General features: G+C 35.3%; 1 protein-coding gene across 2 annotated transcripts in view; it reads left to right on the plus strand.

Annotated features, from left to right (window-relative positions):
• DNTT (DNA nucleotidylexotransferase) overlaps window positions 1-20164 on the plus strand; it is an 85307-nt gene that overhangs the window by 11066 nt on the left and 54077 nt on the right. For both annotated transcript variants that reach the window (XM_068197738.1, XM_068197737.1), the window contains 4 exons: window positions 9161-9331; window positions 10626-10697; window positions 13490-13613; window positions 14720-14852. In XM_068197738.1, coding sequence (XP_068053839.1) covers window positions 9161-9331; window positions 10626-10697; window positions 13490-13613; window positions 14720-14852 — 500 coding nt within the window. The remainder of the gene's footprint in view (window positions 1-9160; window positions 9332-10625; window positions 10698-13489; window positions 13614-14719; window positions 14853-20164) is intronic.

Consider the following 20164-nt stretch of genomic DNA (forward strand, 5'->3'; position numbering starts at 1 on the left):
CTAAAGCTTTATTATGTATTTTGTTATTATTTGTAATTTTTATGATTCTACTTTGTGTGTTCCTCTAAATACATTCAAATATTTCAAGAAAATGTTATTTGTAAAATTCATATAAAAAGAATAGTAACAGATATCAGTTGTCAGTGAATATAAACCCTTTACAAGGTAAATACTAAAACCTCTAGGTATTCAGAACTAAAGGTAAACCTACAAGGAACTCAAAAATGTCTTGATCTGGGAATACATTGTTAAAAATTAAACAGCCTAAAATTTGGCTTGTAGTTATGCTTTGAAATAATCAGCAAGTACATCAAATATATGTTACTATTTGTGGTAGTCAAGTAGGTTAAACTGTTTGCTTATTTACAAAAAGTCCCTTTTTGAGCAACATGATGGGAACTCAAGTTTGACCCTGAGGTTGAACTAGAGACTTCCTGAGGTCCCTTCTAACTCCAGTGTTACCAACATTCCCAAAACTGCTTCTTTTGAAATGGCTGCATTTCCCTACCTCCTGCTAGAAAAACAAGGTTGTGACTGTAACCATTTAACCTCTTGAAAGCAGCAGTTCTTTTTCGCTGTTTATAAATATCAAATACAAGCTGCTGTAGGGGAAAATGTCAGACCAAACACAGTATGACTGAAACATTATGTAAAATACCAAATTTCTTGGAAAAATGGGAAGTAAGTGTCTTAGTCCTCCCTGAAAACAGTAGAATGTGGGAGCTGGCTCTTTGATGAATTTTCTATATTACAACATTTTGTCAGACATTCTAAAGGTAAAAAATTAAAAGGAATGTGATGGATAATGGCAAAGTAAAATGGTTGCTCCCTGAAGGCACAAAGTTGTTGATTTAATTGTCATTAGCATTTAGACCACATTCTTTGAGTGGTTTCTGTTATACCTGTGTTTCACAGAGGCAGTCTCTAAATTACTTCCAGATTTATCAATGCACCAGTCTTAATGTCAAAGTACAGCTTGTATTTGTTAAGTGAATTTAGCTGAACACATTAGAAGTGGGGCAGTTTGATGATGGGAGTACTGAGATTCCTTTCTGTTACCCTATTTATCAAACATTTTTGGGTAGACACTGGGTTTTGTGGTAACAAAGGTGTCAGTTTTTCATCTTCGACATATTTTGAGAGTAACTTCTGTAGTTTCTGGAGCTGGAACTGGGCAAGTTTATATTACATGAGTCTGTCTAGAAACAGCATCTTGACAGTTGTAATGGAACTCCTCAGGGCTGTTGCTCTTACTCCTCGCAGCCAAAGCTGGCAACGACAGCTGAAGGGTTGGGTGCTTATGGGCTGCCAGAACTGGCCCATGCCTTGGAGAACTGCCAGTTAGTCTGCCTAATGTCGCAGGAGCCTGATTTTCAGATTTGCTGTTGTTTTGTTGGCCTTGTATTAATCCTCTAATTCATGTTCTCAAATAAAAGCATTCCAACAGATTTCTCAGTGCAAGCACTTAGCAAATGCACTGAAGCATTGGTGTAATTCACTTGTGCATGCTGTGGGCAGCCAACCATTAAATGACCGATTTTCCTTGGATCAATACCATACATCCTGAAAATTGGGTCCAAACCATCTTGAGTTATGTGTTGATGGTAGCATTTTGTTATAACAACCTTATTCTGTGAGTCAGGCTTGTTCCCTTTTCTTGCAGATTTTCTGTTTTCTTTGGTTAGCTTGTCTTCTGATCATGCCCATAACAGGGGTACAAACCTATTTGCTAATACATTCTTTGATGAATTCTTGGATTCTTCCTTTTACTGGACTTTGCCCTGATATGTTGTATCCAGTTCCCATTTCAAATAAATAGGAATTGTGTTTGAGAAAGTGTAGTAATTACATTGTAACAGTCACTAATAGGCAGCGATGTGGGTGCAGCAGGACTTATATGTCTTGGTTTCCTGGGAGAGGCACTTTAGGGGACTTGATTTCTGAATAAATTGATAATTAGTGATAATTTTAATCTTGAATACTGTTCTGCATATATTTCATCATGAAAGACTACTTATTAAAAAAAAGTAGCAGAAATATTTGATGACAGCTCATGAGGAAGAAGTGGTGGTTTAATATACTAGGTGAGATTTCTGTGTTCACATGTCTCATGGTTCCTGTCTGTTGTAATAACCAGAAAATAACTTGCAGAAAGTTACAACAAACCAGTTTTACACATGGAAGAGGCTACAGATGGGTTGACATAAATTGCAGCTGTCAAGGTTTTGTTATTGCATTCAGTATGGGGCTAGTCCCAGTCAAATCATTTATGAGCTGTTGTGTAGTGAGGTTTGTGGTGTGAAGAATACACTAAGAATGTCAGATGCCAAGGAGTAGACAGCAGAGCCATGGTTCAGTTGATGGGGTAGAGATGCAGCTGCTTCAGACTCAGTCTCTGCGCAGTCTTTGGGTCCCAGTGTCCCCTGGCCTTGGGGCAGGCAGTCTGGGAACCCCTGCCATGGGCTTTGCTGACCTGGCTGGTCCAGGAATGCACCTGAACACATCACCCTACTCACAGGTGAGCTGTGGCTGCTCAGATGGGCAAAGCTACAAAACAAAAGAGCAGATCCTTTGAGTAGAGTCTGTACCTTAGCAAGTTTTCTTCATGTTTGTCTTAAATATTAATGTTATTATGGAATATAATATACCAATATCATTCTCTGGCTTATTTGTAGCTATCTTCCCTCTCCCACTAAAAATATACACTTGGAGGCTGCATTGTGTTTTCTTGTGCTAAAATAAAAGGAGTCATTCTGCTGTGCCCAGGAGGGGTTGTTGGATTTGAATACTAATATCAGACTGCAATAAAATTCAGAAAGACATTATTCTGTGAGAAACATACAATTTAATTCTTACAGAAGAAACTAATTAAGTCAGAGGCAAATGGTTCTGTGATTCTGAGCCTTTTTGCTAATGCTGCTAGATGTTGCTTTGCTTTGGCTGTTACTCATGGTAATGAGAATGTGGATGTTTAGCATGGGAAAGATGCCTGGTTTCCTTTCCACTATGTTAGAGAAAAATAAAAAAGAAATATTTCTTTCTTCTTTTGTATCTACAGAAGAATGTATCAGTTATGCCAATGGCTCAAGCAGTTATTATTATTATTATTTCATTTTAAAATACACTTCAGAAGATCCTCAATTTTAGTTTTATAATGAACTTGGGAGCTGTGTAGTAGAAAACCACTAACTGGATGGATACTCTTAATAACATGTAGTGTCCCACTGACACAGCTTCCTTCAGTAAAAATTCTGCAGACTGCACCTCTGAATTATGATGTGAATGCATGCAAAGTGTATACCTATTCAAAATAAATTAATTGTTTAGTCTAAGGAGTAAATATGTATTCAAATTTTTAAGATAAATGGGAAGGTGCTTTGTAAAATACAAAGTATAAATACATCTTCACTCTTCAGCAGTTTAAACTTGTATGCTATAGCAAGTCTATATTGTTTTCTTTGACCATATTTATGTATGTAATATACATTTTGTATTTTATATTTCTTATTACACAGTGTGTCTATTATGTAGGTCACTGTTATGTGATTAACACTCTAACTGCATTTCTGTGCTGTATCAGCAGACCTTTTTCCACATTTGTATTGTTTTCTTTTACATAATGTGGAATAATATGAAAGCTTCTCATGAATTCCTCTGTTTCAAGAAATTAACTTGTTATCGTTTGTTATTATGAGGAGCAACTGGAACTAATATATTTATTTCTTGTAATAGTGTTTATGCAGGGACCCTGAGATCATGCACATTATGCTTTTATTGTTACTTTCTCAGCTCCTTTGTTTTTCTAGCTGATGTAAAATAACATGATAGAATATTTAGATCTGGGAAAATGTTGGGCTTTTCAGTCCAGATACAAAATCAAAAAATCAGACTGAACAAAAAGCTGTAATTTCATTTATTTGGAAGTTACTTTAGTCAATATTGCAGGCTGGCTTCAATTGTTTAATTCTTTTTGAAATAAGCACCTGGAGGTATTTATTTTCTCTCTCAGCTGGTACAAAGGTCATTCACATGTCAGTTATCTCCTCCTACCAAAATCCAAAATTGACATTTACAGTGGTGGAAGAGAGAGGAAAATTATTTGAATGACAGCTGCATTCTAAAACTTTGGTTGCTTTTGAATGCTCATCAAACACTGACGATGCTGATGTGATGAGAAGTAGGACCCATCCTTTGGATTTGCAACCTACTAAATAAAAAAGTGGAAAAGAGTGATTGAAAGGGAAAGCGAATTAACTCAAATTGTTGTTCTGAGTATAGCAGGTTCTCAAACACATACCATGTAAGATTTTTGGGTTTTTAGTCACAATTTGCTATTTAGTTCTTTGGCAGATTGAATTTATTTGTACAACAGCATGCTACTATTTTTTTGATTTGTGCTGCAGTAGTGTTTGCAGACTCAAGTAAGATAGGGGCCTTTTTTATGAGAGATGCTGTACAAGCACGTTGTGAAAGCATTCAAGCCCTGGCGTGTTCACAGTCCTAATAGAGAGTGAATGGATGATGCCAAAAGAAGCAATGGTAGGGAGGTGTGGAGCAGCTTTCCAAGGTCTGGCAGCAAAGTTGAGAGTGTAGGCATGGCTGCAAGACAAGTGCCCTCTCCATGAAGCTGTAATAAAGTCTTTACAAAGCAGATTAAAGTATGGGGGTTTCTTTTGTGAAATATTTATGATTTCTGTTCTAGAAGACTCTTAAACTGAGTTTATTAAAGACTGTTTTGCAAGTAGCAATGGACAGCTCAGATGCTGTTGTTGAGCAGGATAGTATGAAATAGCACATGGGACCATTAATTTGTTTTGCTTTTCTGCATGACTTGTACTCTGAGAATCATGCTGAATGTTATTGGGTCAGCAGACAGAAACTAGCATGGTCTTACTGATTTTTTTTTTTTCTGAGAATCATTCTCATATATTAGTTGAGAATCTTGCACTTTTTGTTGGTTTCACATGAGTGATTTTGAGCATTCATAGTATTTTAGTCTGTTTTTTGCATATGTAAGGTGTTTACTGGTAACTTTGTGTTGTTAATGATATTTTATCTTATTGGTTCTTAAATACCAGATATTAAATGAGAGTCAGAATTCTTCTGTACATCTGTCACCATTCTTATTTTTAACACAGTTCAGCAAAATCTTAGAGTTCTTTTGGACCCGACCCACTGGAATCTGGAAGTACATTTAAACCCACATTTTTGCATACTCCAAGTCTCACCAACAATCATTCCACAATTTCAGAGACAGAAGTAAAATTTTCAATAACTGAAGAACTGAAATATAGCCCAGCTCTGTTGCATATTCAATGAGAGCAGACCCTGCAGAGTACTCTGAAGATAATGAAATTCTCATGTGCTGGAAATCTCTGGAAACTTAATTTCCTTTTAAACTGGTACTTTTTAAACAGGTAATCTGAATATTGATCTGATTGATAAAGTGAAGGGTGAGATGCTTCATGTAAGACATATAATAGTTTTTAATAAATGGTCAATAACTTTCCTTTTTGCATCACCATAAGCTGACTTCACCAGTGATCTATTAGACTGTAGATTTCTATTAAATAATATTAGAGTTTTATACACTTTTCCCTCTAGAATATTACTCAATATGAACTATACTATTTGGTAGACAGCAATTACAGTTTCTGTCTTTTTTTTAATAAAGAAATGTTTTATTGAAAAGAATGTTAAAAGTAGTTTTATGTTAAAAGACATCTGTAATTAGTTGCAGCATTTGCAGGCAATGTGGGGGTTTTTTTGCACAGAGAATAATGAATATTCAATACTCTTTAATTGTTTATTTTAAACAACTTAATGAGCTTTACAAAGGCAGGAAAACACTGAAAAATGTAAACTAGAATCATAAAAATGCTTTGATTATATTTTCTCACTGACTATCAACAGCCTCTGAGTGAAATGCTTCAAGTGATTGTATTTTTAACTGTGATGGTGACACAGCTTTTCTGAGAGCTGCCCTCCTGGCAGTGGGAAGGGGCTGACACCTCTGTGCAGCAGGGCTGGTGCTGGGACATGCAGACACAACTATCACAGCGGCTGATTATTCAGTGTAGAACACTTCAGATGTGCGTGTGAGAGGCTGCCTTTTGGGAGTGAGAAAAACCAACCCAGGGCTTTTTGAGCACTCTAAACAAGAAGATGGCTTTGCCACTCTCTGCCATTAATAACACATGCTGCTGAGCAGCTGCTTTTGGGAACCACTTTTCTGGCTATGTTTATCAGTATAGACTATTTAAACAGTATAAACGATTAAAAGTATTAAACTATTTAAATCAGTATGGACTATTTAAAGGAATGTATCAATTATAACTTCTTAACTCTGCCCCTGATTAATGGTTTTAGTATTAACTGGAGTAAGAAATTTCTTGGCAAACACTGCTTTCTTGAGTACTTATGTGTACAAATTATAAAGAAAGAAGAAGAAATCAAAAGTAATCTTAATTTTGTGAGATGAACTGTGAATCTCACTTGAAGAAACAATTAGCATATTCTATTCCATAGTAAAAAAGAATCTTTGAAACTGATAAAGAATAAAAAGTGTAAGAACTTGGGAGAGCCTCCAGAAAGCCCCACAGCAGAGGAAACATCCGAGTCCTGTTATCCCACTTGTAAAATATATTTCTCCATTTGCTTTGCAGTACTGTCTGTGCTGTGTCTTTTCTTCCATATACAAACTGGGATGAATCCATGTTGCTCATGACCTCAAACTGGTAGTTTCACCTTTTTCTGCATTAGTTCTCTTTCTAGATAGAAACTATAATGTGTCAAAAAGTGTGTAATTAATTACAATATAATCTGTCAACTAAATAAATATCTTAGATGTGGGGGAAAAAAAAGGCAGTTGAATAAATCCAACAATTAGCTACTGCAAGAGATTTAGAGACAGATGTTAGGAAGCTAAGGCTTGTGCATTATTTTTCTAATAGATTGGCGTTGGTTTTTTTTTTGTTTTTTTTTTTTTTTTTTTTTTTTTTTTTCCCAAAGGAGCATTCTCTCTCCTCTTTTTGATTCCTTATACCCAAGGGGTAGTTGAATGTAAATAATAGTTGAAACTTCCAGATCAGGCATGTTGCTAACCAGCTGTGCTTCTCATGAGCTCTTCCATTAAATGTTATGAAAATGGAGTTTCACAGCCCTTACTATTGAGTGTAGCTGGTAAATAAATATGCAACTAAGGGAAGGATTCTTAGAGTGAGACAGACAACAGGTGACTGATTCTTAGGGAGACCAAAGAGTGAAGTTATACTGGTGATATAGAATAAAGAAAATTGTAACAAGTCCTATTTTATACACTTTAACATACTAGTGCAGCTAAAAAAAAAAAAAGGGAAATGAAGTGGGTTTTTTTTCAGCTATGGTACCTATTTTCTTCTAAGGAAATACTGTCAAAACAAGTGAGATCTCATATTTTTGTTTTGTTAAGAGGAATGTGTTGCAAGTTGTAGGGTAAGAAAAAACAATGTTTTCTTGAAGATTTAAAGTAAAACCTTCAACTTGTTTCAATGAGACTATAATGTTTATTATATAAACAAACTCACCATGTCAGTCTAGTTTTATAGAACTGACCCAACAATGAAATGCAATATGTAAATACTCTACATTCATTGTGAATGGTATGTTTAGTTTTAAGGAAATGTTCCATTTTAGTGACCTAAATGACGGTAGCTCAAGTAAAATCTCGTTGTTGTTTAAATGAGGCTGTATTCACTCAATGTAGGGTGATAGATGCTGTTTTCTATTCCATAGATAAAATAAAGAGCTGACTTCACTGGATTTGCTGCCATGTCAGTTAGTGGGCTTGGGACAGATTCACCTGGAGATATTACACATGTAGCATTTAGGATCTACAAGGCCTGCTGGTTTTTACTGGCCTTCATCTTCCAATATAAAGCAAAGGAAAATCTAAAATTATTTTTCTTTAAACTATATAAACTGTGTATTCATTACAAATGAGTTTATATTTGAGACTAAACATGAACAGTGAGGGCAGGAAAAGGACACAATCTCTTTCCTTCCTACTTTCCACTGCAGTCATTGCTCTGGTAAGCCATTTACTGTCTCTTGATTTTACTCACATCTATTCCAGAAACATTTCTAAGCAGGCACTTGGCCTACAGCTCTGGGAAGCAGTAATTGCAGGCAGATGCACACTGACAGCCACTTCTCTGGCTTCTAGGTAAATATTCTGAACAGTGGAACTCTCTTCTAGTAATGGTCCACTCTTAAGCATTTCTGAAGAAATCACTTATTTTTGCATTCTTAAAAATTTTTGAGGTTTGTACAAGATTTCACTCAGAACTTTTTTTTTCCAGCTGCTAATCAAATAAAAACCATCATAAGTTCTTAGGTTATTCACAAAATTATTTTGCAGCATTGGTTCCCTCTCAAAAGCTGATACTGTGCAGTGGCAAACAGCAACAAAATTCCTCTACACCACTGTGTGGTCTGTTCCCTGCATTTCATTTCTAAAATTCTCAACTATTAATATAAATATTTTTTATATTTTTTGGGAGGGAAACAGACTTTATATGGATCGTTCAGGAAAAAAACAACTATACGGACATTCCTCAGGTATTTTTGAGTGCAATGTTAAATAAACCAAACCATGGATAGCTAAAGAGCCATAAAGAAAATGTGTTTCTATTTGCAAGGTTATACATCTGAAAAATGAAGAAAAGGAGAATTTGTTCCCTAAATTACCAAGTAGAAGCATGGCTACATGTTCAAAAAGATGAAGGTGGTTTCCAGTATTGCCACAGATTCCTATTTGTTTGTGTCTGAAAATGCAGATGTTACATGCTGATCTGCTGAATTACTTATAGCTGGGCATAATTCTAAAAAATATGGCACTATTTGACACTGATTTATAAGATCCACACAGAATGCAGAAGGCAAATCTCACAAAAAGTTTTCAAGCTTGGCTCTAAAATACCATTTTTATGATACCTGGAAAACTTCAAGTTGCTAGAAAATTGGTCTGCTTTTTTTAATGAACTCTATCATTTCAATGTAGTCTAAAGAAGTAATTCTTGAATTAGCATACAAAGTAACCTTTCTAAGGAGCATACTGAATATTTTAAGCTATCATTAAACTTTAACTTTTTTTTTTTTTCTCTACCTCCCCCTGTCCCAGGATGCTTTTGAGGTAATGGCTGAAAATTATGAGTTCAAAGAAAATGAAATATTCTGCCTGGAATTTTTAAGGGCAGCTTCTTTGCTGAAATCTCTTCCATTTTCAGTAACCAGTATGAAAGATATACAAGGGTTGCCCTGCGTGGGAGACCAAGTCAGAGATATCATTGAGGTAATGTACTTGTGAATTATCTGCCAGTTGATTCTTTTACAGATCAGCATTTGCAGGTCAGGGAGAGGAGCACCGGTACTTCGATGTGTGTGTACAAACCTTCTGCTTTTCCTGTAATAGCAATGTGTTATCTATGCTTCTAACACAGAAACAGGGAATGAAATGACTTTTGGAAACCTTTTGTCATAAACACAAGGCTCTGTCATGGAGCCCCCACTCTTAGGAATGAGAGTAACAAGTGAACAAATACAAGGGAATAAATAAAACAGCATCAGCTTTGCATGTAATTTCTAAGGGCTCACTCTGATTTGGATGCAACAGGTTAACTGTTAATAGTTTTGTTCATGTGACTTCTCCCCTTGGCAACATCACTTTACTCACCTGAATGATTTATTAGAAATACTCTTTTTTGTGGAAGTGGTAAATATTTTAGTACTTTAATGTTAAATCTTACCTTGCTACGTTATAGAAAGTTATATATAGTTATAGCAGAGCCTTTTATCCAGGTGATGGATGAACTCTACATTCTTACTGGAACTTGGAGTATTCCCTGCCTTTTTCCTTAGTTCTTAGCCTTTTCAGGACCCACATCTCCAGTGCTGCTGTTCCAGCCGGCAGCTGCTCAGGGGTCACTGCTGAGTGTTGTGCTTTGCTCTGGCTCCTCATTTGCCCCAGTCCACCAGTTAAGAATGCAGCCTCTGAGTGCTTTTAGTACCTCCTGTGTGGAGGCTGGGACTGCAATCATGATCCCACAGAAAACAGGATGGTTTATTGGGGTTGTTTTCTTTGTTAGTTTTGTCTTCAATTTTTATCAGAAAGACTAAAAGAAATGTACGCTCCAGAAAAAAAATTGTATTTGTTCTTACAATGGTCTTACTTTTGAGAGTAGAAAACTCAACCAAATAATGAAATCTAATTTTCAGGACAAGTCATTGATAGCTTGTAATAAATAACTGCTTTCTGGCTGTGACTTTATGAGTAAATAAGTACTGTGAAATATATTCCATGGTCCCAGTTTCTACTTCATCCTTGAGTAAATTTATGAGTAAGTAAGGACTGTGAAATTTATTCAGTGGTTCCAGTTTCTCCTTCATCCTTCAGTAATTTTCTTTCTCTAAAAGGGTTGCAGAATTTGATCCTAAGGGAATAAAACAATATGCTTGCTGGGGTTCTTTTATTGATTAATAAAGATTGATAAAACTTGATTTTAGATTATTTCACTAAACCTTGTAATTGTAGTAAGATCTAACAAATGATTTTTAATTTTTTATAAGTAATATTTTTCTTTGTTTAGGAGATTATTGAAGAAGGAGAGAGTTCTAGAGTTAAAGAAGTGTTAAATGATGAGCGATACAAGGCATTTAAGGTAATTCCTTTGAGTTTTGTTGCAGCTGTTTAAAATTTCCCTCCCTTTAGTAGAACTTGGACAAAGCCATCAATTTTATTATAAAGGGACAACCAATATAAAGTAAAAAGAAAGATCTGTGTTGAAAAAAAGAAAGGTAAATTGAGAAACAACAACAAGGAATAATGTGAAATATCTTTCTATTTTTAATTGTGATGTATACATAGTTGCTCTTAAGTAATGTAATGTAACTTAGCCTTTGCTGTAAGTTTAATGTGATGTTGGTTTCCTTTCTGCCTCAGCTGTTTATAATTTTAAAATGACTTCATTTTATTCTGGAATTAAGAACATACTAGGTGAAGAGGATGACTCAGATCTATTGTAATTCTCCTTTGTGTGAGGCAGGAGGACTGGAGCTGTTTCTTCCCTAGGTACATTGTAGAGTCTTAGTCACACAACTTCATAGTTACAGGGAATGAAAACCACATAAATATTGCAGTTCCCATTACTGAAATATTTATTGAATTCTCCATTGGAAACATGTAAGACGAACAAACATTTTAAAAAATTTTATCTGCATTTTTGATCTCTATAAATACCTTCTGTCTTCAGAAAACTTAAAACAGAGTAAAACAAATGGGACTGTTTAATTCTCCCTGGCATCACTCACTTTTGCTTCAGCTACCCAAAGGCTCTTCCATTCTCTCTGACCTACAATACAGGTATGGAAGGGTGTTCAGAGACAGCTGTGGAAGCTATCTCTAGCAATATTCAAGAAGAGGTGTAGATTCACATGTATAGCAGGATTCAAGAAGCAAACTTGCTTATTAATGCAGGATTGCATTACAGCATGATTGAGGAACAGCTATTAAATCTTACACTTCAGGGTTTAAGAAAATCTCTTGGAGATTAGAATAAAACCTATCAGGAGACAAATGATCTCAAATACACTTTGTGCGTTGTTTCACTTGCAAAATTAAAACAAACTTAGGTGGTTCTCTTCTTAGCTGAGCATATATCTCAACATTTTGTTTAAATTAGTTGTAACCAGTTGTTCCCACCAATTTTTTTTTATGAGATTCTAAGAAGAATCTCGTATTAGTGAATTCCTACATTTTACTGTTTAGCATAGTCCTGGTACCTGCTGCTTCACTTATCATGACTTAAAAGGTCACTGCTGGCCCCAGGACCATGGTTATCAAGTGTCTGAATTAAATTATAGTCAATGTTTTAGGTGTAGGGACATGAACTGACAGGGTCAGTTTGCTTTCTTACAGAAGCGGGTGCTGCAGAGATTGAGTTTGTGTAATTGGTTTCACCAGCTGAAAAGAAACGTGCTCCCTGTTACTTGTGCTGCACTGCTGGCAGCATCTCCAGCATCTATAAGCATGTTAAATAACAATGAATCTAAGGATGGAGAGAAAAAAATACAATTTTGCTTTTTTCCCCCTAAAAATTTGGGTGCACAGAATCCTTTTTCTTTAGTTCTTTGTCTCAGTGTTAATTAAGTCTCCTAGAATCATTTTAAACCCAGCAACAGACCCTTTTGAAAATATTTCAGCACTAGCAAAAACATTAAAAGATAACAATCTAAGTATTTAAAAAATCATATCCTTTTATAAGCATCTGTGATTGAGACAAGAGTAGGTAATTCCACTTATTATATACAAAATGTAAGGCAATTCATATTTAATACTACCCATTATTTTAATTTTTCTCTTTTTTAATCTTAATTGTTTTCAAGGAATTAATATCTTCACAAAACCACAAAATAAAGCGGGCTTGCTTTGGAATGCGTGGAATACAGAGGTTGTAGATTCAATGGAAAAGAGCTGCTATTCATGTCTTACACAGCTACTCACTGAATTCTATAAAAGTACAAAGCAAGGTGGAGAGCTACAGTATTGACAAACTGAACATAAAGAATGTGCTTTTGGGCAAGCATGAGAGTTTTCTCTCTTGCTTTCATATCAATGTTCATCTGAGATAGTGATCCAGTGAATAATGCTTACAGCTTCTGCTTTACATCCTCTCATGGGTATTAACTTAGTGAGCAACATTACTTTGTCATAGATGGAATATGACCACTCAAAAATTTCTGGTGGACTGGTAGAATTTAGAGTGTTTTAAGTTGGTTTTTTTGTGGTTTTTTTTTTTTTTTGTTTGTTTGGTTTTTTTGTTTGTTTGTTTGGGGATATATGTGTGGGGCTTTGGTTTTTATTTTGGGCCTTTTCTTGTTTGTTTGGGGGTTTTTGGTCGTTTTGGTTTGTCTTTGTTTCTGTTTGTTTTTGGGGATTTGTTTTTTTGCTTGTTTTTTTTTTTTTAATTTTTATTTTTAGAGCTGGTAGTGCATATATGCATATAGCACAAAGCCATAATGTCAATCAAATTATGGAGATAATCTTGTGACATCTCTTATTCCATCTGGTTAGTGTCAGGGAATTGATCTACCTAATGTTGCTGTTTGCATTTCTATTAAGAAACAGAGTAAAAATAGAGTTTATACCGTTATTTCAAACCATAGTTAAAAGTGTAGACTTTAGTAAATTACAGAAAGGGGCCGGGACTACTGCTGTATTTTTGTTTAGAGGTCACATTACTGAGAACTGTCCATGTATAAAACCAGTTCTCTGTTCAATGTAGTCATGCAAACAAGGGAAGCTGAATTTTTATGTTTGTATCACACTATTTAGCTTCAGTATAGGATTAACTCTGCCCATTGCTTTCCTTGAGAAACCTTATTGTTGCCTACTTATTATTAATTCACTGCTCCTTTAGAAAACAGCACTGAAATGTTTTTCTATTGATCTTAGCAATTTACTTCAATCTTTGGAGTGGGAGTGAAGACATCTGAGAAATGGTACAGAATGGGTTTGCGAACTGTGGAAGAGGTAAAAGCTGACAAGACACTGAAGCTGTCAAAAATGCAGAAAGCAGGTAAGGTGAGGTGTCATAAAAACTTGTATCTCAGTGCTCTCAGAACTTGATAACAGAATCACAGGGAAAGGCAAAGCTCATTTATACATGTGTTCTCTTGCTGCAGTCTTATAAATACTGAATTATTAGGTGAAAATATTTGGACCAGCTGAGCTCCTAATTAAAAATGATGTCATTCAAAGCATAGGAATATGCATATTTTTAAATTTCTTGCACAGGTACCAAATAAAATCTCTTATACACAAAACTATTAATGGTTCATTATTGCACAGGTCGTGAAAAAATTATGAAACTGGGAAAGCCCAGAACTGCTTTTCAGAGGAGATCTGTCTCTCTCAAGGCAGCCCTACTTTACTGATAAATCTAGACTTGTAATAAAGTACTTATAAAATTTTTTCTACAATCCTAGCACATCTTAGCTTTAAAATGTTAAATATGGTCACATGAATAATGTTCCTTCTCCACAGATTTTGTGTGTATGCACTGTTTCCCTAAATGAATGAACTAATTTAAACAAAGAAATTAGTTACATTAAGGAAAACATATTCCGTAATATGACATTAAAATAATGTCCCTTTATTTTTGCATGCCATTTGTCACCTCAGACTCCCCTGGATCAGATTTCTTGTATTCCTACTCCTTTGTCCCATTTTCTTTTACATGTCGTAGTCAAATGTAAAGCACGCTGCCATACTGGGTTCTTTCAACACAAGCTCTGTGATCAGAAATAAGATAGCTGGGATATTTCACATACTTCTGAGCTTGTACTTGTGTAGAACACCATAATTTTGGGAAGACTGCCTTTTGAAACAGTACATCCAAAAATCTGTTGATGGGAGCTAGTAGGAAAGTCAGAGTAATTTATAAATACTCAGGTCCTAAGAAAGTGGAGCAATTATTGTAATTGCTGTGTTGACAAATTACGTGACAAATTGTAATGACAAAAATATATATAAACTCTGAAGACAAAGATGAGGGATGAAAGAGGCTGTCTCTGGCCTGCGATCCCTTGTACCCACACCACCTGTCATTTGGGCCTTGAATAATGCTGTGCATATTTCAGTGTTTCTGTGGAGCGATCAACACTTTTCCCCTTTGATTTCCAGGGTTTCTCTACTATGAGGACCTTGTTAGCTGTGTGTCTAAGGCAGAAGCAGATGCAGTGAGCTTGATTGTCAAGAATACTGTGTGCACATTTCTACCAGATGCTTTAGTTACCATAACTGGTGGTTTCAGGAGGTGAGTGAAAAAAAATGAAGTCACTTGGCTGTTTTATGCAGGTGCATAAAAAAAAAAGATGTTTTGTCTTGGAAAAATCAAAGAAGCTTTGTGGGAAAGTTTCAGAGTTTGTTTTCAACATTTTTTTGTGGGTTTGTTGGTTGGTTTGTTTGTTTTTTTCAAACAGGAAAGCAGTTCTATGCCAGTCCCAGTTTCCTGTTTTTTGTTGCTGGTAGATGGTTAGTTTTACTGGATCTGAATTCCCAAGACTGAGACCATTGTAAGGCCATGCTTGAAGGAAAGATACAACAGGCTTAAGGCAGTCTGGGTTTGGTTTTTTTGGGGGGGATGATTTAGCAAGCTCTTAGTCACGTGAGTTTGAAATGTGCTGAGGCAGAGTTTGTACTGTTAGAAGTATACTTGGAGTAAACAGTTACTAAAATGACTATGAAGCACTGGCTAAATTAAATATATACTAACATCTGTACAGATGGGATGATCTCAGAATTCCTTTCCTGGTTGATTTTTATTACAAATAATTTTGGTGTTGCCCTGCAAAACCAAACCCAAAGCTGCTGTTCAGAAAAATACATTTTTCAGCACTTACTTGAGCACTTTCTTACAGCCACACAACACAATACTGAGACTGGGAATGGTCTTCAGGAGCTCTGCTTTCCCTGCTCTATTCTCAGTCTCCCATTATGTTGTCCTTGTTCTACACATTATGCTCTGGAACCAAAAAAATGTAGTCAGTGCTAGCTCTTGCTGCTGAATTTGATACTTTGTAAAACTTTGACTATATTTTAAATTCAAAAGTATCTTTCAAAGATACTTATTCTCATAGAACTCAAAATACACAATTCTGTGACTCTTGTGCACCTAAAACTGATATGAGAACAAAAGACAGAAGAATATTAATAATTAATGTATCACCTGTATGTTTAATTATTGTAAGCCTAGACTCAGTCCAGTACTAAATTAAGATCTTATATAATTTATAATTTTTACAGTACAGTGATTGTGTTGATATTTTAATCATCTTTGTCCCTTTTCATGATATTTATAATTATTCCTTGTATATCCCATATTTATTGTAGGAATGTTAGTGGCCTCCAGCTACGTAATTTCTATAAATCGGTGTGGTCAATAAGAAGCATTAGGCTTAAGTATGAAACCTGACCAGAGGTTTAAGAGCAAGATGAAATTTTATGTTCAAAACCTCAAGTGTCATCATTCTGTGAGTCTTTGTTTAAGAGACATGTGGTGTCTCTCAGGAGAGTCTCTGTTTAAGGGACTCTTACTTTAAGAGACTCTCCCGAGTCAGTCAGAGATTTTGTGTTATTGGTAACTTGGGTGTAACTGATTAACACATCTAGATGGGTCAGAGCCTTACAGGTTATTTACTGAGAAGTCCCAGTTTATTCTGATATAATGTATTTGTGAGCTTTGTTGGTAGCACAGTTTGCAAAGTTTGAATCTCACAAATCAAATATAAGCCTTCTGTCTTGCTCATTATTGTGGGGTGATATGATAGTCATTCTCTTTTTTATTAAGAATAAGCTTTTGTGTCTCTAAATGGGTGTATCAAGGCAGAAGAGAAATTATTAAAAATCTATTGATGCCTACTAATAGGTAATTCTGTATATTAATTACGTGCCTTTAACTGTACATGAATATATTGAACTATAGGTTTCAATACGTCAGTCCACGTCAGTTTCAGTATTCCAACCCATGGAAAATAAATGCTGCAGTGTAGGATTTGCAGATAACTTGATGGATTGAGATACCTCTTTCAGGCACCCGTGTTTTATTTGCTGAGTTGCAATAGGGTTGACTACATCTGTTGTTTTTGCCTATCTCCTGTAGTGGAAATGCTCTTCAGCAAGAAGTTTGTGTAAGCTTATTAGCTCACAGTTTTCAATTACCAATTTATTTTTGTTCCTTTCATCATATAACTGTTTTAATAAAATAGGCAAGTTTTATCATTTAAGCAATTCCCTCATTCTACACCCTGTACACTGCTAATATAAGAGGAAAAATAGCTCACAATTGCTCTAAATGAGATCCTGATTCCCCAGGACCCAGATCTGCCTTGATTTGTATTCCTGTTTCATAACTTGGAAAAAAATTAACAGCTGATTGTTTTCCTCCAAATTTTTGATTGGAGAGTTGGAAGTCATGAGTCTAATAAACCTTACTATGCAGGATAACTGGATGAATCACAACGAGCAGAACTTCCATAGTGACCTACAGCTATGGAGGTTAATTAGAGATGAAAGATGAAAGTAGAGATGAAAGTTACATTATTTTCCCAAACCTATTACATACACACATGGGTGGATATATTTATTGTGTTACTAGACATTTTCCTTTAAATTCCTGAAATGTCAAGAAATCAGATGATGTAGAAATTCTTTAAATCAAAATTAAGAAACATCGTATAAAGGCAAGGTTACTAATAGGTTTTGTTCTGTTTTATTTTAAATCCCAGCAAACTTGTTAATGGACTTTGGATTGATTCATCTTTCACCTCTAGTCTTTTGTATGGCCTCTTTTTCTAGTCTTGTAAAAAAAATGAATCATGATGGCAACCCTTCATATCTTTCTAATTTGAAATAATTCAGGAGCAGAAATTAATAAATTAATGAAATCAGGTGTTCATCCCTTGTTGCTTTCCTACAGGAACTCTTGGCTAAATGCTGTAAAACATTCCTTGAGTGTCAGTGAGTATAATTTCAATTGAGATGTTAGGAGAGTTTTCTTTTTCTTTTTGTTTTTCTGTCGACCTTTTCCAACACTTATCTGGGTCATTTTGAAACAGAAATTGCAACAGTGTAATGCATGGAAATACAGAAATAGAGCAGTTGTAGTTATAAAATAAATCACACCCACACAGTGTGGAATGTATTTCATTATCTGTTCAGGTAAGGTGCCAGGGAGGGTGACTGTAGAGAAGGAAGAATCAAAGCTGCTGATAGTGCAATACAAATTATGCCATGGACAACGTTATTAGAAAGCCTGAATTTGCCATGCAAAGTCTGTTTGAATTGGCATAGTACTATTTTCAGTGCTCAGCCTTTCTTATTTTGAGATTTAAGCTAATGAGACAAATTCTGAGGTGGGGAATAGCACCTCTTAAGTTACACCAGACCCAGAGGGTGAAGTATCCCTTCCTACATTAACAGAGGCCCTGGGATGGGGAGAAGAAACCATTTATTCTAATAAGCAACATCCCTGATAAATAATGCACTTGTCCCAGCTATATCCAAGGCAGGAGTGTAGTTTAGGCTAATGTGTGCTATCACTTTTAAATGTGCTAAACTGTGGACCTGACAACTTTTTTCCCATGGATGTTAAAAGAGTAATTTTATTCCATGAACAGAATTAAGGGCATTTCTGTAGTAATGCCATTATCTCATTTTGTGGATATCACTGCATGTTACAGAATATTTTATTCATGTTAGCAGTATTTTAATGCCATTAATAGTAATATTAGCATTGTTGTAGGGTCATTAATAATGACAAGTAGAAAAATAACTTCACGGTAAGTTTCATGGCAGTGAAACTGGAGGGGTTTTCCCTTTCTTCCTGTAGTTCCATATTAGTATATGGCTTCAGAGCAATTTCAAGAAAAGGTTGCCGTGCACTGGACCATTATGATATTCTGTAAGATCCTGAGTTTTAGCTAACTTGATTTAGATGCTGATACTTGGTTTTGCCCCATGATGTGTTCTAAATTGAAGGTTTCGTAAGAGCAGAAATACTTGGAGGAAGCACTATATCCTATATGTAGTTTATGGTTTCAGTCTCTTTACTGAATGTTCATATGTCAATACGTATACCCACAGCCTCCAAATTTGGCTGGAGAAGTTCAGAAAAGGATCTGGAATAATAATTACATACAGTAATATTTTATATAAATATAAGAACTGCATTTTCAGAATGCTTTTCTGTGTGCCTTGTCCATATGGTTCACAAATTATTTACAAATTAGAGTTCAGTTTTATTGTGCTGCATGTAGCACAATTGTGGTTAGCTCTGCAGCAGTAGAGCTGTTTCTTTATGATGTGAGAATGTGGTTGCCATATCATCCACAGGCACTTTTTTTTTTAATTATTATTTAGAGATCCTCTTAGTATTATGATTTCACTTCTCATTTTCTCAAATATTTACTTAGACACACTCTTGTTGCCTTCTCCTACCTTAGCCTTTAGAGAAAGTGAAGTAGATTAAGGAGAGGCTTTGTTTTGGGTAATTTTTCATATTGCAGTTCTTTAGAAGCTGTTCAAGTGTCTTGGGCATTGCATCATGAAGAATAACTAGTGTATCTTGTCTTTTATTTATCTTTGTGGGAGGTTAATTTTTCCATGCTGTATCAGTATTCAGGGAAGTTTTATTCCCAGTCTCTCTTATTGTTAATTCTGTCCTAACATGACCCTGAGTGTAGATCACTATCTCTTTGCTTGAATTTTATATTATCTTTTAGAAATGAGGGTTTCATACTCTGTAACATTTGTAGATAAGAATTATTAATAGAAAAGCAATGGATAGAGCAAAGGACAGGGTGACTGTGTTTGTCAGGCACCACTGCCATACTTTTGTGTATTACAATGCAAAAAATCCTTTCCTGTGTGCAGTGACATTTCCTACAAGGCAAAGGAATGCATAAAGTAATGACATGGGACAGGATTCTGCTCTTTTCTCTTCTGTACCAAGAAAATAATTTAAAGATATCTCTTCTTTCAATCTTGGAGATCAGATGAAATAGCTGAGACAAAGAAACACTTTGAGAGATTATTTTACAGGTTCATGCAGTGATAAATAACCAAGGTTATTGTGGCACTTTCGTTTCAGAAATAAGATTTCTATATAGCACGTGGAATCACATTTATCTAACTGTGCTGGCACATGCTCATAAAGGATAACTGTGAGATTGAATGTCTGAAGAATATTACGCTTTCCAAGCTTTGGAATATTTGCAAGACTTTGTGGTTTATTTAATCGAGCTTGTCGTGTGGTTTCTGGCTGAAGTTCTTGATAAATCACAGAACATCTGATCACAAGTTCTGATTCTGATAAAAAGTTCTATTTGACCTTTTGATACTGCATATTCCTAATAAGAGTATTCTTTTGGAGGCTGTAGATTTTCTGCAATGAGGTTAGAATTCCTGACATAGCACCAAATTTTTTTAGGTTCTCAGAGTAAATGTATTTGAAATGCTATTATACAAATTATGTTCTTTCTCTGCAGATCTAGGATTAAAATAGTGCTGGATTTTCTTGCTAAACTAATACAATTAATTTTGCATAAGATTCTTGCATTAAGTTTTTAG

The sequence above is a fragment of the Anomalospiza imberbis genome, chromosome 8 (genome assembly GCF_031753505.1).
Source record: "Anomalospiza imberbis isolate Cuckoo-Finch-1a 21T00152 chromosome 8, ASM3175350v1, whole genome shotgun sequence".
Taxonomy (NCBI): domain Eukaryota; kingdom Metazoa; phylum Chordata; class Aves; order Passeriformes; family Viduidae; genus Anomalospiza; species Anomalospiza imberbis.